This window comes from Dryas octopetala, chromosome 2, assembly GCF_963921425.1.
Source record: "Dryas octopetala chromosome 2, drDryOcto1.1, whole genome shotgun sequence".
Classification (NCBI taxonomy): domain Eukaryota; kingdom Viridiplantae; phylum Streptophyta; class Magnoliopsida; order Rosales; family Rosaceae; genus Dryas; species Dryas octopetala.
Genome location: NC_141367.1, coordinates 10,727,824 through 10,753,704, shown reverse-complemented (window position 1 = coordinate 10,753,704; position 25,881 = coordinate 10,727,824). Strand labels below are relative to the sequence as shown.

Here is a 25,881-nt window from a genome sequence, read left to right as displayed (position 1 = left end):
AAACATTGTGATTGTTTAATTTATGTATACTGTATTGGATAATTTCATCGTCATTGGCTCATTGTATTGCTGACTTTCACCGTCACTTTATAATAACTCTAGGCTTGTGTTTTTCTTTTTTTTGATTATCCCCCTTGCTAATTGGCTTGCCTGGCTATTTTAAGAGGCCTATGCTAATACACTCCAGTTTTTAAATGATCTCAACGAAGGAGGCAACAACCTGGACATTGCAATTCAATCAGGGGAAAGTGTCCTGCCAACTATCATACCTTTTCTCAGTGCCGTAAGAAAAACAATCATAAGAGAATGAAATAAATAGAGTAACAATGAGGGGAAATGATTGAAGTCATTAATACAGCCTATCCTCCATTATATGTGCAACATTCACATTCAATTCAACTCCAAACTAGGACTTTCAAGACTGTATGATTCATTTACAAAACAGAGATAAATCACTGATAGAATGATCATTTACAAAAATTCAAGAACGAATAACTAGCAAAACTTCATTGAAGCTTTTTCCAAAATACCACCAGAAAATCTTCAAGTGAAGTTTTCTTCAAATCCATTGTCACTCAAAATATGCAGCTGATCAGCAAATATTCAACTTTCATTACATTGGTTTTAAAGTATTGCTTCTAAACTAAGTTAACACCAACTTTCATTATACACAAAAACCCGAAATATGAATTTCAATTTAATTAGTAGATCCGAACTGAAAGAAAATCCTTGTATGAAGAGAAGAATTCTGCAATTTCATTTGAGTATAGTAGAACACCAAAAAAGAAAAGAAAGAAAATAAAGTGTAGAAATTAATCAAAGAAAAAAGGCAAAAACAAGATAAAAAGAAAAGTTAAGCACTTCAAAAATACTCAAAAACTTCTACAGATACTTGTCCAGAGTACTAAAACTCCCAACCAATGGTTCTTACAATTGTAACAGTACAAATCAAATTCCTAACTAGTAGTACTTCAACAATCTCTTTATTATACAGTCCAGCGCTCCAATACTCTAAGACCCTCAAGATAATTGTCCATGGCAACTCTGCTGCTCACTGCTCTCTCTTCAGCTGAAGATGAAGGAGCTAAACATAAAACATACAAGTAAACAAGCACCCATAAGTTTCGGAAAAACAATTAACTGTAAAAAGTAAAAACCATATTAGTCACGATGCTGATGCTAACAATAACACTACTTCATGAGTTTCTTTAACTAACAAAAAAAGCATGCGTGCTTCTTTTAATTCGAAGATGCATTTTCTGTCTTTGAGCATGCTTCTTTTAATACTACTTTGTGCATGTTTATATGAGAGAGAGAGAGAGAGAGAGAGAGAGAGAGAGAGAGAGATTACCACTAGCTTATCTATTTAGCATCCCTTAATTTCCGCCAGATCAAAGCTACTCTCACATAAAGCCAGTCATTTAAAACACTGAAGAAGCTGAAGTAGGTGTATCTCCATGAACTGATGAATATCAAACTTCCACAAGCTCCCCAAAATCCAAAAACAAACCCAACTCCAATACTGATGTAAAATCCGCGAGATATAAGCTCATCCTTATCTTCTTGATTGCCAAACACAGTACTTTGATCAGTGCACATGTTTTGAAGTGGAAGTCCACACAGTTGATTTCCAGCATAAACAGAGGGATCAAAGCCTTGGAGCTGAGTTCCTTTTGGAATTTCACCAAACAAGTTGTTATATGACAAGTCCAAGAAACCAAGACGATCTATCCGAGAAAGGCTTGTTGGAATTCTGCCTTGTATCTTGTTTCTTGACAAATCAAGAGAATCTAATTCCTGCAACCGTCCAATCTCTGAAGGTATTTGACCTCTTAACTGGTTTCTCGACAGGTTTAAAGAAACCAACCCAACAAGTTCAGTGATTTCACTTGGAATCTCCCCAGTCAATCTATTTCTAGAGAGATCAATTCTCTTCACAAGGCCCAAAGTTTTTTTGTATGTTTGCATTCCACCTTTCCACATGAAGGTTGCATCATCCTCATAAGAACCCCAATATGGAACATTTTCTGAATACATGAGATACTCATGTTTGATGGTTGGAGTTGAATTCAATTTTTCTGAATACATGAGATACTCATGTTTGATGGTTGGAGTTGAATTCAATTTTTCTGAATACATGAGATACCCATGTTTGATGGTTGGAGTTGAATTCAATTTTTGAGCCAAAGAAATTAAATTATTGAGGCATTTGGGTATACTTCCAGAGATGTTGTTTGCAGAGAAATCTAAAATTTGAACGTGTGATAGATGGCATAATTGTGAAGGCAAGCTTCCAGTGAAGTGATTAGATTGAAGCATAAGGATAACCAAATTTGGAAGGCTAACTCCTAACCATTCAGGTATTGATCCTGACAATTCATTGTCTCCAATATCAATAACTTTTAAGCGTGTGCAATTCTTCAGGGATGAAGGCAATTCTCTCACAAGTCCATTGCTTCTTAATTTCAATGTTTCCATTCGATATAGGGAGCCTATTGTGGTAGGAATTTTCCCATAAAGCATATTGTTACTCAAATCAAGAAAGACTAGAGATTCCAAATGCGACCAGCAATTTGGAAGTTCTCCAGATATATGATTGCTTGACAGACTAAGAAAGCCTAAATTCACAGCTGCACTTTCACACAAGAAAGAAATTGGCCCTGAGATCTTATTACTTGAGAGATCCAGATATAAAGCTTGTGATAGAATTGGACCTTCCAATTGGTTTGAATTCAAATCTACTGTAAGATCCTTTCCAAGCTCCAATGTCAAATTTTCAAATGTTCCTCTAATTTGGTTGTGAGACAGATTCATGTTTACAATCGTTGGATTGTGAGAAAGATTCCAAAACCAGCTTGGAAAAGTATCAGAAATTTCAGCGTCAGAAATATCAAGTACAAGTATATTATTTTGATTTTGAAGCCATTTTGGGAAATGGGGACCTACTTTGCAAGACCGCAATGATACGGACCACAATTGAAAGGGAGGAACCCAATCAGAATTGATGTTAAAAACTAGTGAGTTCAAGGATAAATCCAAACGCCATAATTTGGAGAGTTTTGAGAAATGTGTTTCCAAAATCACCCCTTCCAAAGAATTTGAGCTAAGATCGATTGACTCCAGCTTGGATAGTTGTCCAATACTTTCATGAATGGTTCCACTTAATCGATTTCCCCTGAGATACAATTCTCTCAATGACAACAGGTTTGTGAGATTAGGAAATGACCCGGAAATATTATTCTCACTGAGATCCAATCTTTCTAATGAGTTTGGAGTACATGTAGACAATATTTGAACATAGTCAGAAAATTGTCCACTGAGACTGTTGTTTAAAAGCCACAATGTTTGCAAACTACACAACTTGGAAAAGGAATGCGGGATTCCTCCTTCAAGTTTGTTGTTCATGAGATCAAGATGTTCAAGAAAGCTCATGTTTTCAAAAACTTCTGGAATTTGACCACTTAAAGAGGTGGACGAGAGGTCAAGAGAAACAAGGCTGGTGTTGTAGTTGCACAACCATTTGAATAATATTGAAGAACTGGCATTAAAGAAATTTGCACCGAGATCAACATGAGTAAGAGATTTAGAAGACGAATTTATGTCAGAAAGAGTGGAAAGGATTGGCGGAGGAAGATCACATTCGTTTAATGACAACTCTCTTAGATTAGGGAGCTTGTTTACTGTTCTCAGCCAGTCAGAAACATTACTGAGCGTGACACCACTTAGGTACAAGTATTTTAAAGAAGAAAGATGGGGAAGCCAATTGAGGCTTTCTGTATAGGCAATTAGGTAATTATATCCGAGATCGAGATATTTTAAGTGGGTAAGGTTTCCAAGTTGATAAGGAATTTGACCACCAAAATTACTATCAGAGAGATCGAGGTGCCTTAAATTGGTGAGAGAACCAATGAAGTCTGGAATTTGAGTCCCATTGAAGTCATTGAAACTGAGGTCCAAATAATTCAAATGCTGCAACTCAATGAGTTTAGGACTAATATTCTTACCTTGCAAACTTTGGTCTTGCAGATGAAGTTGAACAACATGGCCAGTTTGGTTGCTACAGATGACTCCCTCCCATTTGCAACAATCATTGTTTTGTGCTTGTGTTCCGGCCCATGAAGACAATATTGATCCCTTGTAATCATCCCCGATGAAGCCTTGTTTGATTGCAAGGAGTGCTTGCCTTTCCCTCTCTATGCACCTCATCATCGTCATGTTAGCATCTGGGTGGCGAACTACTCCAGAGTTGAATCCAGTGGATAAGGAAGGGTTGATATGTAGAAGTAGCCAAAGCACCATAATTAATATTGCCTCAACAAGTTTGAGACACCTAATTCCCTCCATCATAATAATCAATTAGATCAAGATTAATTAAGACGATGGAACGAAGAAGCACAATTAATCACAGTAATGAAGCACAATTAATCTAGTAATGAAGCGATGAAGGTATGTATTGTAAGCTAGCTTATTGCATAGAGCACTGCAATTAAGTATATCTATGGTTGTGATGAGTTTTCAGAATTCAAGCATGCATTAAGTATTTATAGGCCTCTGCCTTGCCTACTAACTATTTCGTAACAATCACGTAGAAAAATGTTTCACCAAAAAGAAAATGTACATGTTTGCATAATTACTGTACGTCACATCATCATATATATTAAAGTATATATATATATATATATATGAACAGGCCTCTTTCCATTAAGAGAATTCTGAAATAATTTTTTTTAAGGGATTCATCATGGGGCCTATTTCATATAGTATTTCAGTCATCCGAACCGTTTATTTTTAGATCTATATTTAAATATCATCTTTACAAAAAATTAGACAAATCGAAAACCATTAAGCTATCAAACTTTGATAAAAAAAATAGAAGAATAAAATATTTTCGATAAACACTTGAAATAGTGACCATTTAATCAACGGTCAAATGGTTTCCAATTAACCTAATTTTTTGTAAAGACAATCCTACAATGTTTTAATGTGGAACAACGCTCCACATTCTCACATATACTACTAATTGAATCTTCCGACAGGGATTCTTACATCACACTCAGGCCATTTACACCTGGTCTTTAATTCTATATTAAAAATTTTGTCTCAACAAGATCTTATACAAGAATTCTTTACGTACGAAAAATGATTGACATAATAGATTCATATAAAGAATGTCATCTGGAGTAGGTGTGGATGATGTTGTCTCCAAGATGTACGCATATTTATTTGGATATTATACTTAACAAACGATATTCCTAATTCTCATATATACCAAATGGTCCAAATATATTAATTGTAAGGCGTACATCACATTAGTACTTGACTTGAGCTGGTCATTAATTTTTCTTCTTACCCCCCCAAATACTTTATAATGCATGTATTGACTTGACTTGACTTGATGACTATTGTTCATTTCAATTATTTACTAGTTTAATAAAGTATTGACTTGACTTGAGTAATTGAATCATGCAAATTGCTTGACTAAAAAAGTTTTGAGGCACCTTCCCTCCATATTAATAATTAATTAAACTCAAGATTAATTAGGAAAACGCTTTGCAACTTGCAATGCATGCATCATGGTCGCAATTATTGCAACTTATTTTCCTTTTGGCATTTATATATATTAAAAGTGACCATATATATAAAGTCAAATATGTGGTACTTGTGGAAAGAATGGGATGATTTGTGGAAATTTGGAATTGGAAGAATGGCTATGTGAGTGACCATATATATAAAGTCAAATATGGGGTACTTGTGGAAAGAATGGGATGATTTGTGGAAATTTGGAATTGGAAGAATGGTTGTGTGAGTGACCATATATATGAAGTCAAATATGTGGTACTTGTGGAAAGAATGGGATGATTTGTGGAAATTTGGAATTGGAAGAATGGCTATGTGAGTGACCATATATATAAAGTCAAATATGGGGTACTTGTGGAAAGAATGGGATGATTTGTGGAAATTTGGAATTGGAAGAATGGTTGTGTGAGTGACCATATATATAAAGTCAAATATGTGGTACTTGTGGAAAGAATGGGATGATTTGTGGAAATTTGGAATTGGAAGAATGGCTGTGTGAGTGACCACTGGACCAGAGAATCATCCAAAATGACACCATCATCAAGGATAGAGAATTGTATAAGCATAGAATTAAGGACTATCGGCATAATATGTGATACTTGTGGAAAGAATGGGATGATTTGTGGAAAAATTTTCATACAGGACACCTATTTTGGGGTCAATTTTAGTCTAGGACACCAGTTTGAGTTTGTGTTTGTGTATGACACATATTTAGAATTTGTGTTAGTGTGAGACAATCCGTCAACTCCGTTACCTTTTCCATCCAAATAAGGGATAATTTGGTAATTTCATAGTTTAAAAACAAATCAAACTTAAAAATATAAAAAATCAAAAATCAAATTTTTTTTGGAGGAAAAAAAAAAAAGTTAATTACTAAAAAGTCTATTTTTATAGCCCTTTGTACAATAAAACCCACCTAAAAAATTGAATAATAAATAGGTCCACTTTGTACAAATAAAGTCTACATTTTGTACAAATAAGTCCACGTTACATTTTTTTTTTTCCATGAATTTTGTTTTTTATTTTAAACTAAGCAAATTGTCATAGTAACAATGATTGCTACTGTCAAACAGTAGCAATTAATAGAGTATTTTTGCAATTTAAATAGTTACTGTCCCACAGTAATAATGATTGCTACTATCGTACAATAGCAATATATAAGGTGTTTTTGTAATTTAAATAGCTACTGTCGCATAGTAACATTTTTTGTCAATGTCTAATAAAGGTAATTTCCGGCGCACAGTGACATTTTTATCCAATTTTTAAAAAAAAAACCTCATCGAGCCCTCGGTGGCCTGCTGATCCCTTGGTGGATCCTTTCTGAACCCTCAGTGGCTTACCGAGTGCTCGGCTCATTAAAGTGGACTGGCCAATCACCATGTTTTCACAGGTGGACCGGCCAATCATTAAAAAGTTTAGGGACTTTAAAGAAAAAAATCATTAAAAAGTTTAAAACTAAAAAAAGTTAACATTTCAAAAAGATTAAAACTAATAACAAAAAAAAAAAACAAAAGATGCAGCATATCTGGGATTGCACCAACCCAACCCACGCCACCCCAACCTACAACCTATCGCAGGTAGTAGCCTACCCGTCGGCGGAGGCCCTACCTGCTGGCGTGACCCCAAGCTCCCCCTTCTCTCTCTCCATCTCTCCCCTACTCCCCCCCCCCCCACCCAGACTGCCCCACCACCTCCCCAACTCAGCAACGTTGCAACCCATCCAACCCAGCCCCGGCCCCGCCCTAGTCGCAACCCCCCCACCCAGCCCCGTCCCCGTCGCAACCCCTCACCCAACCCAAACGACTTCCAATGCGCTAGCGTCGCCGCTGTTCAGGTCACCATTCGAGAAAAAGATTTTTGAATTTAAATTCGCCATCAAGCATTTGAAAAATCTATATAAAAAAAAAGCCCTAGTCATAGTGATACATGAGAGTTTCTACAAAAAAAAAAGAGGGTTTTTTACAAGTTATTCGATTATGACCCCGTTTGCACTTCACCACCCAAATTAAAAATTGAATAAATTTGCCACCTTAATTTAAGAGAGGCTTAAAATGACGAAAAAACCCCTAAAAAAATAGGGCACGTGGTGTTTTTTGACGGAAAAACTAATAGAATTGGATAAGGCATGATATTGCAATTTTTTATAAATTAAGGTGGCAGATTGATTCAATTTTTAATTTGGGTAGTGAAGTGCAAACGGAGTTATAATCAGGTGGGTGATTTGTAAAAAAGTAAAAAAAAAAAATTATATATGAGGATGACTGATGGCCCATCTGTCCAATATGACCCATCTAGGAGGGCCCAAGGACTCAACGTAACAGCGGTCCTTGTCCTTGTTTACAGCCCAATTCGTTTTCATTTGTAGCCCAATTCATTTTCCAGGAAACCAAATGAAGTAGAAATGTAGAATAGAAATCGCACAAGGATCTTCCGATGTTTTTGTTTCCTGAGTACTGAGTCTACTGACTACTACTAGTGAGTGGGGAATTGCCGATGGCTTTTATTTTCCACAAGTTTCAGGAGGTATCTTTTTCTTTCTCTCTTTTCCTAAACATTCCGCCTCTCTGTTTATGCGAAACCATATAATTGATAAAAAAACAAAAATTTCACTGCAGCCAAACAGGAGGTTAAGGATTCTCCTTGCCGTGCTTTCCTGATTCTTTTATGTCTCTGCAGTCTGCTGTCAGTATTTGTAATTGGTCAATTAGATATTTGCACTAGAGTTTAGTGACTACAGATTTGGAATGCTTCTTTATCTTTGTTTAAATTCTTCATTTCTCTGATTTGGAGTGGTTGGGATTAGTTTTCGATGAAAATATCAAGAGGGTTCCACGAATTTAGGGACATTCGTGAAGAAGCCTCTAAAAGATGTATACTAGCTGGCAAAAAAAAAAAAAAAACAACAAAAAAAAGCACCAAACTTTACTTCTTTGAATATGTAATTTATTTTGGAGGATCTGTTTTATGTTCATATAGATCATTTTATGGCAGTGCCCCATAAGAAACAATAATAGTTTAGGATTTTGATTCTTAGTGTACTGGTTCTAAAGGAACCCACTAAATTTTAAACACGTGAACTGAACTGTGTGAGATGCCAAAAAATGGGTACTATACTTGCTTATGTTATTTTATTGCTGAGGTCAGCTTGTACCACTTTGGGGTTTTAGTACAGTTTCAGTTCTTGGTGCAATTTGGTTTTCTGAATTTCCAAATGGGCTACTACATTACACCGCCATGCTATACCTAAAATGAATGCTATTTTGTCCTTTGTGCCTCTTCATGAAACTTTGGTTATGAGTTATGATCATTTTTATTTCCAGGCTGTGAAAACTTTTGCCAAAAATCCTAAGTTTGCCAAGAATCCAAGGCAACTACAATTTGAAGCAGATGTTAATCGCCTATTCCTATATACCAGGTTTGTGGCACGTTACCATCTTCTGATATGAATGCATGTTTCTGCAAAAAAGTTACATTACTTTGTTGTTATGAGACTAATCTGATAATTTGATCTTAAATTTCAAGTAACTTTTAAAGCTTTGAAAGCTTAAAGAACCATGATTAATCTTTATTTTCCAAATATAATGTATTATGTTCTTTATATTTACTCAGTGTAATGCATCCTCTGTGAATTGATGCTACCATTCTCATTCATATATTGTGCATGTTGCATTGCTTTTTCTTTTAAATATTTGAATGCTGATTACTAAAGATTTATATATCCAGCTACAATCGTATGGGAAGGAATGTTGATGAGGCAGATGTGGATGAGATCATTGACATGGCTAGTAATGTTGATCATTTCAATCAAAGTTGTAGAAGTTAGGTAGATTGAATGTATGAACGATCATGATTTTTATAATGATAATCGAACGGTTAGATGAATTTCAATATGACCGATTTTTTGCAGGGATCGTTAAAATAAATAAATTGATTATATAAAATTAACAACATAATTGATTATGTAAAATTAACAACATAATTAATTATTTAAAATTAATTATTCATACAGCTTTTAGGCGACAAAGTAGGAAAGTCGTCGCCCAAAACGTTCTTAGGCGACAAATTGATTACGTTTTTCATTGCCCAAGGGTGTGAAAAATAGGCGGGGAAATTGCCTTAAAAAATTTCATATCCTTAGGCGACGAAATATATTCGTCCCCCAAAGTTCTCTTAGACGATGATCATCCACTTGCGTCGCCCAAGGTCACTTTGGGTAACGAATCTTCTTTGTCGCCCAAAGTCCCAGTGCCATTTTAATGTATGTAATAGGATACGATGCGATCGTGTTTTCAACAATCCAAACCTCTCATTTTTTAGTTCCTCACTCAAAGAACATCCCTGCAAAAAATTAGCTCAATCGGAGATGTAGAAGTTAGGTAACGGTGATCGAACTTATGAACGATCGTGGATTTTCAAATACTAATCAAACGAGTAGATGAATTCCGATTTGGTAGATTTTTTGCAGGGATGATTTTTGAGTATAACAGAAGAAAAGGAACGGCTCCGATTGTTGAAATCACATTGTAGTCTTCACAATTGTTGAATCGACAAAGTTTAAAAGCAAAATGTAATAGAATTATACTTTTCAAGTGTATTTATATGTAGAAGTTCATATCTAGATCCTGTTTCCAACAATCAAAACCGTTCATTTTTTAGTTCCCAACTTAAAGATCATCCCTGCAAAAAATTAGTCCACTTGGATATGTAGAAGTAGGTAACGATGGTTGAACTTATGAACAATCATGGTTTTTCTAACGCTAATCGAACGGCTAGATAAATTCTGATTTGGCCGATTTTTTCTAGGGATGATCTTTGAGTATGAACACATAAAATGAACGGCTCTGATCATTGAAATCACGTTGTAATCTTCACAATTGTTGAAACGACAATGTTTCAATGAAAGAGTTCATAGAATTATACTCTTCAAGTGTTGAAACCATTCATTTATATGTAGAAGGTCACATCTCGATTGTGTTTTCAAAGATCCGAACCATTCATTTCTTAGTTTCTCACTCAAAGATCATCTCTAAAAAAAAAAAGGTCAATCAGAGATGTATAAGTTAGATATTAAAGTTCGGATGTATTGACGTGTGTAATTAAAAGGTGTTTTTCGTCGCCCAAAAGCTGCTTAGGCGACAAATTTTTTTTATGATTTTGTTGCCCAAGGGAGTGAAAATAGGCGGGGTAAGTTCCTGCAAAAAATTTCACATGCTTAGGCGACGAAGCTAATTTTGTTGCCCATGTCGCTCCCCCTCCCCTCTCCTCCCCGTCGTCGGCCCACCGAAACCCACCCCCTTACTTTCTCTCCCCTTTCCTCCCCGTCCCTCTCCACTCACTCTATGCACTATCTGCCACCAGCACCACCGAAACCCCAGCCAAAACTGAAAACCCATAAATCCGACCCGAAACCCAAAGGTAATTTTTAATTTTATTTTATTTTATGTTTTTATGTGGATTTTCTAATTTTCTGGTTTTTAATATTGTGGATTTTGTATTTGTAGGATTGTGGATTGCATTTATTGTGGATTTGCAGGATTATGGATTGCACTTGTTGTGGAATTTGTATTTTTTTGGTTATTAATTTATTTTGTGGATTTTGTTGTTTTTGGTGTGGGTTTTATGTTTTTTGTTATTTATTATATTTTGTGGGTTTTTAATTTCCTTTTGTTTACACCCTAAATTGATTTTGGGCCAAAGCACAGCCTAAGTCCATGGTTTTGTTAATAAAGCCTAGTAAACGCCTAAGCCCACGTTTTTATGTAAGCAAGCCCAATCAGTTAAGGCTCAAATAGAGAAGGAAATAAGGAAAGTTCAGTACTGCCGTAGTCATACCTAATCTGTATCGACCATTTGAGTTATTGTTATTTATGGGTACTATGCATGTTTACCATATATTGCTGCAACTAAGGTGTTAAATCGATTTTGTGGAAATGTTTTGGGATTTTGGAAATTAATCTTTCACAGGGAAATGTTTTTAAAGGTTTTCAAACCTAGCAGGGTCCCCAGAAGGAAGTTATGATCGTATGAGATGCTTACCCCCTACTTTCTTTGTTGTTTTGTTTATACCATATTGCTTTTGCAGATTTACCTCTTGGAGGAGATATTGACTGAGGGTTGCGCAGCTTAGATTCTCTTGTCGGGTGTTTCAAGGTCTCTGTTATCATGTCTTTTGCTATTGCAGTGGTTCTTACTTTGCTATGTGTGTTTTATAATGGGAACCCATTTTCAATAATATTAATTTGTTTTAATCATTTTGTAATTTATGTAGGTTTTACTTATACTTTGGTAATTCCCTTTCTGTGGTGTTGATTTAACTATTCCACCCTAGCGGGTTGGTTATTTTATATCAACTATTTATTTTGATCTTATTATTTTCTTAAAGATCCTGTTGTGTAATGAGTACTATGATTCAACCCGGTCTATTTAAATACAAAGGCTCAACCCTTCCTGAGCATCTTGGGGGATTAACGCCAGTGGTTTGGTAGTAATTTCTTGGGGTACTCAGGGAGGGTGCCTCTATCGCATACCTGAGGTTCGGGGTGTGACAGCTAGTTTTCAGAATCGAACCAAACTGTACTTGAATTTTCGGCTTGCCTCGCAGTTTCAGAGGTAAACTGAGCGGAACCGAATTGTGCCCACTCCTACTATATAATAATGCATGTATTGACTTGATGACTTGGTTTGTTATTTGGAGTCACCTAAAGCGACTGGAGTATCAACTTACACGTAATTTGGATTTTCAAAAAAGTTAAACAACTTTTGTTAGAAACTTTATTTCTTGTTTTGCTCTTGTGTCATTAATTCAAGAGATAATTACACATTTGGTCCATTTAATTATTATTTCATAATTCCTGTGCTGGTCATCGAATTTGTTTAAATGTCAAATGAGTCCACGAATTAACTAGCGTTTACTATCTTAGTTCATTATGTTAAAATAGCCTAAACGGACGTCAATTTTGACGGAATGGACTAAGGTGATAAATGTTAGTTAATTTGTGGACTCATTTGGCACTTAAAAAAGGATGCATAACTCTCATCTAAAATACGTACGAGACCACTTTCCTCTAAAAAAACTCGAAGAAGCGCTCATGTAAGCATTAGTGGTCAAGGTGAGTAGATCGAATAATGAAATTATTGATCTTAATAATTATTGGAGAAGGATCCATAGCATCCTATTTTTGACACAAGTTGTCATTAGGGCCCATAGCATACACAAGTTTTGAAAATTCAAGAAAAACCAAAAGAAAAAAAAAATAGAGGAAGGAAGGGTAAATACTCTGCCTCAAATTTATCACAACAGAGAATGAACCACATGTCCACAACCTAATTGTTGGAAACTTCATCACCTTCAAAGCTCATATATATGTTTTCTCCAATTATGCCCGTTTGAAAATGCTTTTAGAATTGCCAAAAATATTTTCAGATTAGAAAAAGTGCTTTTGGTAGCATTTGACAAAAATAAATGAAAGTGCTTCTAGGTTATAAAAGTGCTGTTAAGGGGTTTTTTGAGAAACACTTTCAAATGCTTTTGCATGAACCACTTAAAAATTTAATAAAAATATGTTTGTGCTTCTTAGTAGAAGTGTTTCCAATAAAAGCGCCACTAAATAAAAGCACTTCTAAGAAGTAATGTCAAATAGGCCCTAATACCCATTTTGAGAAAACCTGATCATATCCAAGTTAGAGCCATAAAAACTAGACCAAGAATTCCAACAATAATGCGCAAGTAGTATATAGACAAAAACTCTTTTTCATTTTATTACATTTTTAAAAGGCCGGGGCTATTCCGACCACCCTATTTTTAATTTAGTAAAAGATATATATACCCTATTGCAAATGGACCATAAATGACATCTTATTTTTTTAGAACATGTTTTCTCCCTACACCTACCCTCTTCCACCACTAGCTGGCTCCACCCCGTACACCACCATCATCCTCACACTCCACTATCTTCCACCACCACCATCTTCAACCTTTATCCTTTTTAATCAAAACCCTAGACATATCAAATTGTACCCAAATCACCTACTTTTGACGAATGGACACTAAGAACAACAATTTTGAGTCATCAAATGAAGAAAGTTTGGTCTTTTTTTTAGTTTTCATGAATTTTTTCGCGTCTCAAAACTATCAGTTCGAGTTTTTATTTTGTAAACCAGTACCAATATATTTCGGTAAATGGTCACCGAATAAATGTATATATTTCGGTAATTACTTGTCGAATGAATAAAAGTATCCATTTTTTATTGTTTCATTTAGCAGTGACTTGTCGAACTATGTAAGTATATTTAGTAGTTTGCCATCGAATATATATATGATATATTTGGTGATTTCTCGTCGAATACTGAGATTTAAAATTTTTTTTTTTAGCACTGGCAACGAAGGAATCGGCGGTAGAGGGAAGCATCAGCGACAGAGGAAACGGCGGCGAAGGGAAGCACCGACCAAAACTTTCGATCTCTGCAGGGTGGGGTAGGATTGATTGGCGGGTTTAGAGAGTAAAAATGATGCTTTTTATGAAAATTAAGGGTATTTGTGTCATATTAAAGTGGTCAATTTAACAGAAATTAAAAAATTTAAATTTGTGGGTGGTGAATAAAATAAAGGTGATCAACTCAACTGCTTAGAGTTGTCGAAAATTTGGGCCTTTTTAAAATTCAACCAAAAGTCGATGTATAAGTATTTAATTACCATTATCACGCCAAAACTGTTCGACTCCTCCCCAAACACTCTACTACTTGTGCGTGGCTTACGACTCTGTGTCTCTCAAATTCACCTAATCTCAGATCCCCCAACACCACTCTCTCTCTCTCTCTCTCTCTCTCTCTCTCTCTCTCTCTCTCTCTCTCTTCCATACCAGAAGGGCTCTGCTAGGTTTAACAATGGTAAGCCATTTCAAAACCCTAGTTTTTCAATAATTGTTGCTGTTGATCCTGAATTGTTATGGTTCTTGTGAAATTGTGGAATTTTCAGGAAGGAGGCAATTTAGATGCCCAAATAGAGCAATTGCTCAATGTAGAAAAGCAGATGAGGCTCTCCGGTGACGTGGCGGGAACCAAGAAGGCCGCCACTGACATTCTTGAGCTCTGCTTCAAAGCGGGTGCTTGGAAGACCCTTAATGATCAGATTCTTGTCTTATCCAAGCGCCGTGGTCAGCTGAAGCAGGTACCCATTTAGTAAATATTAGACCCTTAATTATTTATATTTAGTTGCTGTGCATTATATTCATATATATATATATTATTAGTTCTTGTGAATTTTACAGATAATGTTTAGAGTTATTTGGTATCTCTTGCCCTTATGGAAAGAGTTATTTTCTGTGCAAATTCACTGTTGTTAGGATTTCTATGATTTTGGACTCTTTAATTTGACCATTATGATTTTGGACTCTTTAATTTCAAAGAAAAAGCTCTGTGTATATGTGTATTTATTTCTGTAAATACATATCTTTCATCTCTTGGTATAATATTGATATTTTTGCTGAAGAGGGCTTTGGAATGCATTTTGTCTTTGTGCGTTGTCATAGACTCCTAGTATTAATCAAGTATGTTCAGTATTGCTATATTGGGATTTGTGTGGTGAACAGCTTAGTTAATATGAATTTATTTTTCTATTTTTCATGGATAATTCAAGTTTATTCATATAAGTAATGTGCTTTGATTGTTTTTTCTCATGAGCTGTCTGTCTCTGTGCAGGCTGTTACTGCAATGGTCCAACAAGCAATGCAATATATTGATCAGACACCAGATCTTGAAACTCGTATTGAGCTTATTAAAACACTTAATAATATTTCTGCTGGGAAGGTAAACATTTGCTAAAGAGCTTCAACTGCTTCCTTTCAAATTATGTAATTTGGCCTTATATATATATATATTAAAATCTTCATGAGCTCTATTGTTCTTTAGATATATGTTGAAATTGAGAGAGCTCGGTTAATCAAGAGACTTGCAAAGATTAAGGAAGAGCAAGGGCTTATTGCTGAAGCTGCTGATTTGATGCAAGAAATTGCGGTCAGTATGGAAATTATCATTTTTTTAAACACCCCTCCCCCCCGCCCCAAAAAAAAAAAAAAAAATAGAGAATGAAGAAAACATTTCCTAGCACTCATTTTTAATTGTTAAGTTTTACAGGTGGAAACTTTTGGTGCTATGGCAAAAACTGAGAAGATCGCATTCATTCTTGAACAAGTATGGGTCTAATTCCCTTTTGAATTAATCATTAAATTTGCTACTCATTCATTACAAGCACAATTTTTTAGATTTTAGTTATGATTCTCATTATGAGTCAATTCTGCGGATTTTAAATTTGCAGGTTCGTTTGTGCTTAGACCGTCAAGATTATGTTCGTGCTCAAATACTATCTAGGAAGATTAGTACAAGAGTTTTTGATATTGATACTTCGAAGGAAAAGAAAAAGCCTAAAGAAGGTGACAATATTGTTGAAGAAGCTCCTGCTGATATACCATCGCTCTTGGAGTTGAAGCGAATCTACTATGAATTAATGATACGGTATTTGGGTGTCTTTTTCCCTTTTCTATGTTTTTGTTCTTATGTATTTGTTTCAATTATTTTCATACAGTTTGCTAAAGCTTGAATACCTTATTTAGATTTCTTGAGGTTTCATCAGACATTAGATTCTTGGATATTCGAGTATGATTAAGATACTAAGAAATAGTGCAATCTGCACGTTGTGTTTGCTGTTAATAGGGTGTTGAGAAGAAATGCAAAATTTTCTCAAAAGCTCTAAAGCAGTGTTTGTTTCACTCTTTTGCCACTTGAGATGGGTATGGGATTCCTTTCCCATGGTTGGTAAGGGAGATGGGTATGAGCTTGCCTTTCTGATGGGTATCCAAAACAGAAAAAATGGAGGTTTTGCATTCCCAAAGGAAGGGGTGGGTATCCCATTTCCATTCCCTAGTTTTAACTTTTAATTAAATTTTAATGATGACCATACCCTTATATTTTTTCTTTCAAAAAATAAAATTTCATTGGTGTTATAATAATAGAATATCTAAACACTGAAATGGAAATGTTGGATTTTGGGAGGAGGGGTAGGAAGGCAAAGGTCCTGTGGTCTTGTGGTGTGATGGCAGTGGTGTGGGTAATTTGGTGGGAGAGAAATAGAAGAATCTTTGAAGATTTTTAAGGGGGATAATGTGGAGTGTTCCTGGGACAAAGTGAGATTTTGTGCGTCGTTATGGTCCTCAGTCTCTCCAGTTTTCAGATATCTTTCAGTTTCTTTAATTTTGTTGGATTGGAAAGCTGCAGTTGGATAAGGTGGTTTTGGGGTTGTGTGGGTTTGTTTATGTTGGTGGTAGTGAGCTTTCTGTGTTTTATCTCGTCCTTTAGTAGCTGCTAGTAGTAGGCGAGTGGGCATCTTGTTCACTGTTTGGTTTGTTTGTTCTGTTTGTTTTTGTTTATTGAAAGTTTGTTTCTTATCCAAAAAAAAAAAATTGTTGGATTCCTTGGAATGAATTTGAAATTCATAGAATGTGTTTCTGCGAAACAAACACTACCTAAAATTTCCTAGTGCAATTATTGGCATGGTCCCATGCTATATTTATTATTATTTTTTTCTGGTCTGGCTCCATTCAAACCACAACAGTGTTAAATAACAAAATATTTGATGCCGTGAAATAGTGATCATCAGTGACTAGTTTATTAAGTGATATGTATTTAATGAATAGCATTAATGATTTTTTCTCTATAAGATTAAGAATGAGACCCATGAAATCATATTTCTTGTTTTGTGATGCTAGAAGTTAAATAGCTTCTAAAGAATGCGTGAATTGGTAGGCTGTAAAAATAATTAAAATTCTTAGGAAACAACATTATATGTTGGATTAATTAACAAATAACATATTGACATATATATATGAGTAAATTGCTTGCTATCTAGCAACAAGTGGATGGTGCTCTTTGCTTCTTGCATTTGGAAAAGCTTCTGTCCTTGAAACTCCTATATCTCTTGTTCTTCATTGTTTAAGTCATCCTAGTAATGACAATCAAAAATCACTTGCAGAACGGAACATGACCTATGCAAACCCAAAAAAAAAATAATGACCTATGAAAACCATTTCAATGTTGATTCCAATATTTTGCATGAGTTAGAACAGGTGCTATTTAGTTTAATTTTTAAGTGGTCCTTGTAAAGCGTCTGAATTGAGGATGCCTCATTGTACGAGTGTTTTCTTGCTTTGTTGGTGAAAGGAACTGGATTATTGATGCTGTTTTCTTATTTCTTTTATAGGTATTATTTTCATAACAATGATTACCTTGAGATTTGCCGTTGCTACAAGGCAATATACGAGATTCCTTCTGTTAGAGAGAATCCGGCTCAGTGGATTCCGGTAAACCTCTAATTTATTTTATGTATCCTGAATTCTGTTGAGCTTTGCTGATACTTTTCTTCATGTAGGTCTTGAGGAAAATTTGTTGGTACTTGGTTCTGGCACCATACGATCCAATGCAGTCAAGCCTTCTTAACTCCACCCTGGAGGATAAGAATCTGTCTGAGATTCCATATTTTAGGTATATTCAACATTAGCATTCGGTGCACATCGCCCTTTATTGGATCACATATTTAATATATGCTCTTAGTATAACATATGAGGCCTGCCTTTGTTATTCTGCTGTAGGTTGCTGTTGAAACAGGTAGTAACTATGGAGGTCATACAGTGGACAACACTTTGGAATACATTCAAGGATGAGTTTGAGAATGAGAAGAACATGCTTGGAGGCTCTTTGGGTGACAAAGCAGCTGAAGATCTAAGGCAGAGAATAATTGAACATGTATGCTTTTCCTAGACATCCTTATCTTTTCTCTACTTTGCTGTGTTAGAAATTTTTTATTGATGACATGTGATGCTTTTGCAGAACATTCTAGTTGTTTCAAAGTACTACTCAAGGATTACATTGAAGAGAGTTGCAGAGCTGCTGTGTCTAAGCATCCAGGTTTGTTGATGCTAATTTGTATATATTACAAACATTTTATTTACAATGAATTATATTGTCTAGAAGTGCATATGCACATTCTATGGTTTCATGCATTCCAGGTGAGCGTGTTTGAATGGTTTGTCCTATTTTGCTCTAGTTTATTTATTTGCAAAATTTAAAATGGGAGTGGAAAAGCGGTTAGCACAGAGTTATTGGGATTGAAGGTCCTCCATAAGAATCCTGATCTTGGTTGCATGTCCCCAAAATACGTGTGTGTGCATTCTATATTGTCCAAATTGACAGCCCCATGTTGGTGTTTGATTTCAGAAAAAAAAAAAAAAGAGAGGAAGAAATACTCTTTGGAAAAGCATGTTACGGAGATCGACAATCACCGTTGCCAGTGACATTGTCGTGGAGACATTGGGAAAATTTTGGAGCCGCTAGAAAGTTGGATAGTCGGTAGTTTTGTGCTGTTCTAAAGAAATGGAAATTTTGAGTATCACCCCTCCTCCTCTCCCCACCCCCTCCCTTTTCTTTCTTTTTTCATTTAATGACAGCTATATAAAAATTTTAATTTGGAAGGAATTTGAACGCCACATATATTTAGGGCACCAAGATAGTAAGATACCAATCAAGTATAATTACTTTCCAATGTTCCAAACAACCCTCCAGAAGTCCGATTTTGCCTTACAGTTCCCGTCATACATGTTTCATAGATTGACTTGTAGGTTGTACAACTACTTGGTTTGTGTATATGTTCATGTCGTTTACTTTTAGCATATGTTCATGTCATTTAGTTTTAGTAATAGAACAATGAAAAAGAGTAATAAATCCACGGCTCTTGTGCAATCCCGACTTCCTTCCCCACAGTTGTTTTTGCTTTTCTTTATCTATTTCTTTTGCTGTCACACTTCTGTTGAATTGGAACCTTCCCCACAATTGGTGCAATCTGTCTTCCTTCCCCACAATTTTGTTTCTTTGCTTTTCTTCCTCTATTTCTCATACTTTATTTCTATATTTTGGTGATATTTAAATTCATAAGTAATGTCGATTAGTTGTGAAAATTTATTGGATTGATAAATGATATTTTTTGTTTTATTTATATAAATATAAACAAGTATAAAATAAAAAAGAGGTGTAAGTAAATGTATAAGAGTTCCAATAACCATAACCCAAAACACCTTATCAACTAAGGTTACCCCTATTGCACCATGTACTGGAGAGAGTATTGTACTTTATACTCATACCATGTACCAGATCGACCCACGATTTATGTAACATTGGTTAGAAAGGGGAAAAGGAATAAAAGCTGGAGGGTGTGGGAATGTATATTTCATGATTGGCTTTAGTATTTCACTTTCTTAAGTTCCTTTTTGGCATGCTGCCTATTTTATTAATCTCTCAGCTCAGTCAAAAACTGACAGTTTTTGGATGCCATGGCTGAAATTATTTGAATTCTGCATCTTTTTTCAGTATAGTTTTATCTATAGTTCTCCTTTTATTCAGGAAGCTGAGAAGCATCTTTCAGATATGGTTGTGTCTAAGGCACTGGTGGCCAAAATTGACAGGCCAGTAGGAATAGTCTGTTTCCAAACTGCAAAGGACAGCAACAATGTTCTTAATTCGTGGGCTATGAACTTAGAGAAATTGCTTGATCTTGTTGAGAAGAGCTGCCACCAAATACACAAAGAAACCATGGTTCACAAGGCTGCTTTGAAGGTTTGAGAAGACTTAATGTCACAAATTTCAGGTATGAGTCTTCTGCGTACGACATGCTTATTTTGGTTAAAAAACAAAATGGAAATAGAAATAAGTCCCATTTGTGTTGGTTCCAATGATGCTCTTGAACCATGCTTGTAGGTAGGCCTAATCTTTGTTTCATGGACTAAAAGGAGTTTTCAGATTCAAGCGTTTGATTTAAATATTCGAATGACTGGGTTGATCAGCCATATGTATCCAGTTATTTGTTTTGCTACTAATATGCTTAGAGCCAAAAGATTGTTGTATACTACAGGCAGATATCTTGCTAGTAGGTAAACCAAAGGAAACCTTGATGGGATTTGTTTCTGGCACTGGAAAGAAATTGGGTGCTTCACTTGTTTATTTTGTCATTTGGCCGCCTTTATGGTTCTGTATGCCCCCTGCCTAATATTTCAATATTATTTCGTGTAGGCTGTAGCTTTGTGCTTTTGATTGATATGGTTATACACACATCATGATTTCCGAGCAATGAATACCTACCATGAACTGGTGTCTTAATTAGCCTACCAATGGTTATCCATTGCCATTCAAACTGCATTAGAAGCAGTAAGTAACATCCATTGAAACATAGAACTTTTGTGTAGATGGATGATAACACAGATACCCTCTCTGAGAGGGTCCATATTCCAACAAACACACTCAATGCTCTTGGAGCAAGTTTGGTATGCTGATGGAGTGCAATTGGACATAGACCACACCTGCAAAAACACAGGGCTCCAAGTGTAGAATAGGAGGTACAGTACAGTAATCAGCTAGCACATCCAAAGGCCTCATGAAATTTAGAACACTACATGGTGTGCGATTAAATAAATAGACTGCAGAACTCAAGGCATCACCTCACAAATGGGAGGGAACATGGCCCCCAAGTAAAAGTGACTGAGTCACCACTGAAAGATGATGGATTTTTTTGGTTTTTTTGGTTTTTTCGTATAGCAACCTCATTCTGCTGAGGAGAATGAGGACAAAATGTTTGATGAAGGACACCAACTTACATCATTTTTATGCTTCAAAAGATAAACTCAGGTCATCCCGATGCAATCATTAACAAATGTAATAAACTACTTCATTCCTTTATTTGTAGAAAGCGGAGTTGGACCCAAACATCTGAATGAACCAAATCAAAAGGTGTTCTAGCTTTATTATCATTTGAAGAAAAAATACTATGATGACTTTTTACTAACACATAAGTTTCACAAACAAAATCTGAAAGATTATAGCCAATAAACAATGAAGGAAATAGTCGCCTCAGATAACTAAAGGAGGGATGACCTAGTTGTCGGTGCCACAACTAAATCTCTATTTTCCTCTTCAAATTGTTGTTGCCCATAGCATGAACTAAACCTTCACCATCTGATCTTTGGTAACCCGTTGTCCAAATGGTACAAGCCCTCACTCCATTTACCATTGACAATCTTCTTCTTGGTATGGATGTCCTGAAAAACACAATGAGTAGGAAAAAAAGTGGCAACACAATTATGGGACTTGGTTAGTTGACTGACAGACAGAAGGTTACAATTTAGAGAAGGAACAAATAAAACACGAGTGACAGATAAAGATGAAGACAGTGACACAGTGTTAACCCCAACTATCGGAGAAGACACACTATTGGCATTAGTAATGACAGATTTTGGGCAATGAGATGACAAGTGGCTAAACACATAGCGATCACAAGTAGCACCTATGTCAATTATTCAAGCACTATCACTAGTAAAAACAAGAATACTAGTAGTAGAGTTAGATAAACCTGACTTGGCAATGAATCGACAAGCAATGGCTGAATTGCCCTTGAAAACCAAGTCCTCAGCCTTGGGATTAGAGGAAGCAAAAAAACATGATGATACGAAAGTGGCTCAAAGTAACAAATTGAAGAAAAAAGAACCAGCGTCACTACTTTAGACCCGAGCGCTTGGAAAATACCACTGAGCAATCGATGTGCCCGAGAAATCGGTGCACAACGGGACTGACGAACTGGCACAGCAGAACTCTTGCACGGATCAAGAAATCCCCAGATCCACGATTTTATGGAAAAATTGTTAACCAAACTGATAGTAGTGATAAAAAAAACAACCCAAAAACGCAAAACAATCTCTGATTCCTATGGAAATAGAGAGAAGATCATAGTTGGTTCTGATACCATGCCAAAACGTTTGAGGGAAAACATTTCTGATATTGAATTAAGACCACAATGGTGGTATAAGTACAAACGTCTACCAGAATTACAAGGAGGAATTATAGGAATTAATTACAGGAAACAAATTACAATCAATCACATAATTACATTTAATCTTATAGTTGACTTTCTAACAATCTCTTGTATTTATCTAGAAGATAATTGTGTAGATAATTACAGAGAGTTCAATCCCTTGTAAAATATGAGACTGTGGGAGCATAACCCTAGTCATCCTGTGGCCTATAAATAGAGGTCATATGCTAATGAAAAAGACACTTTGAATTCTCCTATCTTTCTCTTTTATTCTATAACAAGTATTTGATTTTAAAGTTCATTTTACAGCTCTTAACAATAAATAAGCCCACTTAAATAGTTGCAATGACAAATATGTCCATTTTTTTTTACAAATAAACCCACGTTATAACATATCCCATGTTTTTATAGTGTGGATTGCTCGGCGCTACTTTTTTTTTTTTTTTTAACTGGCCAGATTGCCATTGTCAAATAATGACAATTAGTAACAGTTATTTTTACATTACAACACGGGTGGATGTGACTCCACAAGCTTGAATCTTGTGTTTTATGTTGGTTTCATTAGTTTTTAATATGTTTATTTAAGAAAAGACATAAAGTATATTTATAAGAATCATTTTTATGCAGTTTCAAATAATCATTGTTGTACAGTAATAATCATTACCATTGTCAAACAGTGGCAATTGCTTAGCACTCGATGAACAGTTCTAAGCACTCGGTGAACAATATCGAGTGCTTAGTTAATAGTATTGTGAGATCGGTGGACAATGCTGCGCGCTCGGCTTATTAAAGTAGATTGGTTTGACACCGTGTTTTTGCATGTGGGCTTTTCTATTTTAGACATAATAAAAGAAAAAAAAAAACCGAAACAAATATATATATAAATTTTTTAATAAAAAAAATAACTATATATATTTTCTACACTTAACAAGTCAATTAAATAAAACTACAAAACCCAATTAACAAATCTCACCCAATCTCGTTGGTTCTTCTTCCCACCCATTTGCATTTAATTTTTTTAATTGAAAATATATATTTTTCACTTAAGATAAAAAAAATTGATCAACCAAAATGTCAAAAAACCCACCCAAGCCCCTTGTCTCTTTCCTCCCACCCACCCACCCACCCACAATGCTGGTGTCCTAACCAATAACCACCTGTTTGGACCCCTCAAAGAAGAGGACACGCGACATGCATCCATATCAAACCCAAGAACAAAAGAAAAAGGGTTTGAGCATGACAAAAATAAAATTCCCAAGCCTGATTACTAACTAAGCCTAGAGGGTGGTGAATAGGCTTAGTCACAAAATTATCCAATTTTAAAAATTACCAAGTTGACTACTTATGCAACCGATTGAAAATCAAATTAACTTAAGCAATCAAACCAACACGTAATCACATAGTGCACACGAGATTGTTGATGTGAAAAGCCCTCAAATGGGAAAAACTGCGGACCTAGTCTAGATAAACAATTCATTATGATAACATGAAAATATAAATCCAATAACTCAATCCAAACCCTAACTATGATAACATGAAAATATACATCCAATGACTCACTCCAAACCCTAACTATGAGATGCAAGTTTAAATTCTATAAAAATCAACTTCCTCAAGTTACAAAACTTAAAGAAGTCGATGGAGAATCCAAAATCTAAAATCTATATGAGTGTTTGATGATGATGATGAAGAACATACAAAACACACTCAGATTTTAGAAAACAAAACTCATATTTTAGAAATCAATTTTTCATAAGAAAAATAATTTTCCTCACTGGTATAACTAGCATACTCTCTTTCAATGCCCAAGGTGTAAAAAATGCAGAAATGGAAAGAGATAAAGAACAATGAAAATCGTGCCCATGTTTTGATCAAATATCACCTAACATGGACACTTGGAGGTTTCTTACTTGGTTTAGCTAGAAGACAAAGCTAGCAAAAGGAATATCCAAGTATCATGCCATGAAAGGATTAAGAAGAGAATGATGATGTGGCTAAAGTAAGAGATTGAGCATGAAGAATTTCAGCAAAGGAATGTTCACTGCTGAGTGCGTGAGTTTGTGTGAGGGATAGATGAATAGTGCACATAATTTGTAACCGGGCTATTAATCTTGACCGTTAATCTCTAACGGTCAAGTGATTTAGGGCCTTCCGTGTAAGGCACACGCACGTGATGGAGGGTGGCCGACAGCTGTTGCGATGCACAGTGGCTTGTCGGCCACTTTTTGGCTTCCTCCTGTTTTACATCATTTCCTCTCCCTTTTATCACAATTCCTTCATTATTTTCACCTTTTTTGATTTTTGAAAAGCCCTTCATTGTCTTTTCACAGGTGGTGGGGCCCACGAAACCCAAAAACTCACACACTCTCACGCTTAGCCGGAGCTTCCTCTAGCCCTCAACTCTCACTCTCACTCTCACTCACCCTCACTCTCATAATACCAGCCCACTGTAGGCATTTTGATGGTTTCCTCTCACTCTCAGCTACCCTCACTCTCACTCTCACCCTCAAACTCATTGATGTGGAAGGCCTAATATGAAAAATCTCTCATAAGTGTATAATATGTGTGAGCTCCCTAGAATTATGAGAAAGCTAGATCTATATAAAAAGCAAAACCTTATGGAATAAGGAAATAAGACAAAAACCTTATAGAAGTAAGGCACGTAAAACCACCAATCAAGATGATTATTGGCTGTGCCGGACCTAGGTCTTAACTGTATGGGCCGGTCCGTTTGATACCTCTATTCTCAATAATCAACTAATTGTAATTCATGTTTGTCTTGTTGTATTCTACTTTCTCTGTTTACACAATAAGATGGATACCTCTGTTTGCAATAAAGAGATCGTTCAACACTTCTAAACTGCATATATTTTCTTTTGTTTTCATTCTTCTTTTTATTATAAATTTTTAATTATATTAAATATGAAACGACGTTATTTTAAAATTTTTTAAAATTAGCTCAAGTAGTAAGTGATTATGGAATAATAGAATAGGATCATGGTAATCTAAATGTTCGATTTCCTTCAATTCTCCCGTCTATTATTGATCGAAAAAATGGTTTTGTCCAATCCAATTTGATGTAACAAGCACCTTTTTTTGTACCGTACATATACCAAATTGGTTTTTTTTTTTTGGCCAGGATATACCATTGTTATTTAAGTATTTTAGTTAAGCAATCATCACCCACCCTAGTTCAAAATCGCAAACACAAATGCAAATGCAAGTGCAAATGTAGATAATAATAATAATAATAATAAAGAACAAAACACATGAAGAAGAAGATTACAAAGAACCTTTTGGTTCCTCAAAGAAAATGAAGAATCCGAAATTACACCCAAATTCAAAAACTCACAATCTTACGAATATCACTATTGTTAAAAAGTCTTAAACAAACTTATTTACAA

The 25,881-nt window shown here is 35.4% G+C and overlaps 2 protein-coding genes and 1 long non-coding RNA gene across 8 annotated transcripts in view; 2 read left to right on the top strand and 1 right to left on the bottom strand.

The window, feature by feature from the left end:
* Nucleotides 1-716: 716 nt before the first annotated feature.
* Nucleotides 717-4,527, bottom strand: LOC147293028 (receptor-like protein EIX2). The gene is made up of 2 exons (XM_086231505.1): nucleotides 1,352-4,527; nucleotides 717-1,084 (listed from the first exon to the last, which is right to left on the bottom strand). Exon 1 carries the CDS (start codon nucleotides 4,342-4,344, stop codon nucleotides 1,363-1,365), a length of 2,982 nt encoding a protein of 993 aa, XP_086087631.1. The 5' UTR covers nucleotides 4,345-4,527; the 3' UTR covers nucleotides 717-1,084; nucleotides 1,352-1,362.
* A 3,435-nt stretch (nucleotides 4,528-7,962) lies between these two features.
* LOC147293027 (uncharacterized) lies at nucleotides 7,963-9,459 on the top strand. Of its 2 annotated transcripts, none has more exons than XR_015120726.1 (3): nucleotides 7,963-8,100; nucleotides 8,898-8,992; nucleotides 9,301-9,459. It is a non-coding gene; the product is annotated as an uncharacterized LOC147293027 (long non-coding RNA). The 2 variants fall into 2 exon arrangements; XR_015120727.1 differs by having other exon boundaries at nucleotides 7,987-8,100; nucleotides 8,193-8,992.
* A 4,810-nt stretch (nucleotides 9,460-14,269) lies between these two features.
* The window catches only part of LOC147293023 (26S proteasome non-ATPase regulatory subunit 12 homolog A-like), a 45,146-nt gene continuing 33,534 nt past the window's right edge, over nucleotides 14,270-25,881 (top strand). The window contains exons 1-13 of one of the 5 annotated variants that reach the window (XM_086230351.1): nucleotides 14,285-14,394; nucleotides 14,429-14,463; nucleotides 14,552-14,743; nucleotides 15,274-15,381; nucleotides 15,484-15,588; nucleotides 15,709-15,765; nucleotides 15,890-16,086; nucleotides 17,828-17,927; nucleotides 17,996-18,108; nucleotides 18,216-18,369; nucleotides 18,454-18,531; nucleotides 20,020-20,263; nucleotides 20,374-20,619. In XM_086230351.1, coding sequence (XP_086086477.1) covers nucleotides 14,461-14,463; nucleotides 14,552-14,743; nucleotides 15,274-15,381; nucleotides 15,484-15,588; nucleotides 15,709-15,765; nucleotides 15,890-16,086; nucleotides 17,828-17,927; nucleotides 17,996-18,108; nucleotides 18,216-18,369; nucleotides 18,454-18,531; nucleotides 20,020-20,238 — 1,326 coding nt within the window. In that variant the 5' untranslated portion in view covers nucleotides 14,285-14,394; nucleotides 14,429-14,460 and the 3' untranslated portion in view covers nucleotides 20,239-20,263; nucleotides 20,374-20,619. Of the gene's footprint in view, nucleotides 14,399-14,428; nucleotides 14,464-14,551; nucleotides 14,744-15,273; nucleotides 15,382-15,483; nucleotides 15,589-15,708; nucleotides 15,766-15,889; nucleotides 16,087-17,827; nucleotides 17,928-17,995; nucleotides 18,109-18,215; nucleotides 18,370-18,453; nucleotides 18,532-20,019; nucleotides 20,620-25,881 lie in introns of those variants that run through there. The other 4 variants (XM_086230353.1, XM_086230352.1, XM_086230350.1 and 1 more) reach the window with 4 other exon arrangements.

Excerpts from the sequence above, each read along its gene's own strand:
- LOC147293028 (XM_086231505.1), bottom strand. The coding sequence starts at position 4,344 with ATGGAGGGAATTAGGTGTCTCAAACTTGTTGAGGCAATATTAATTATG.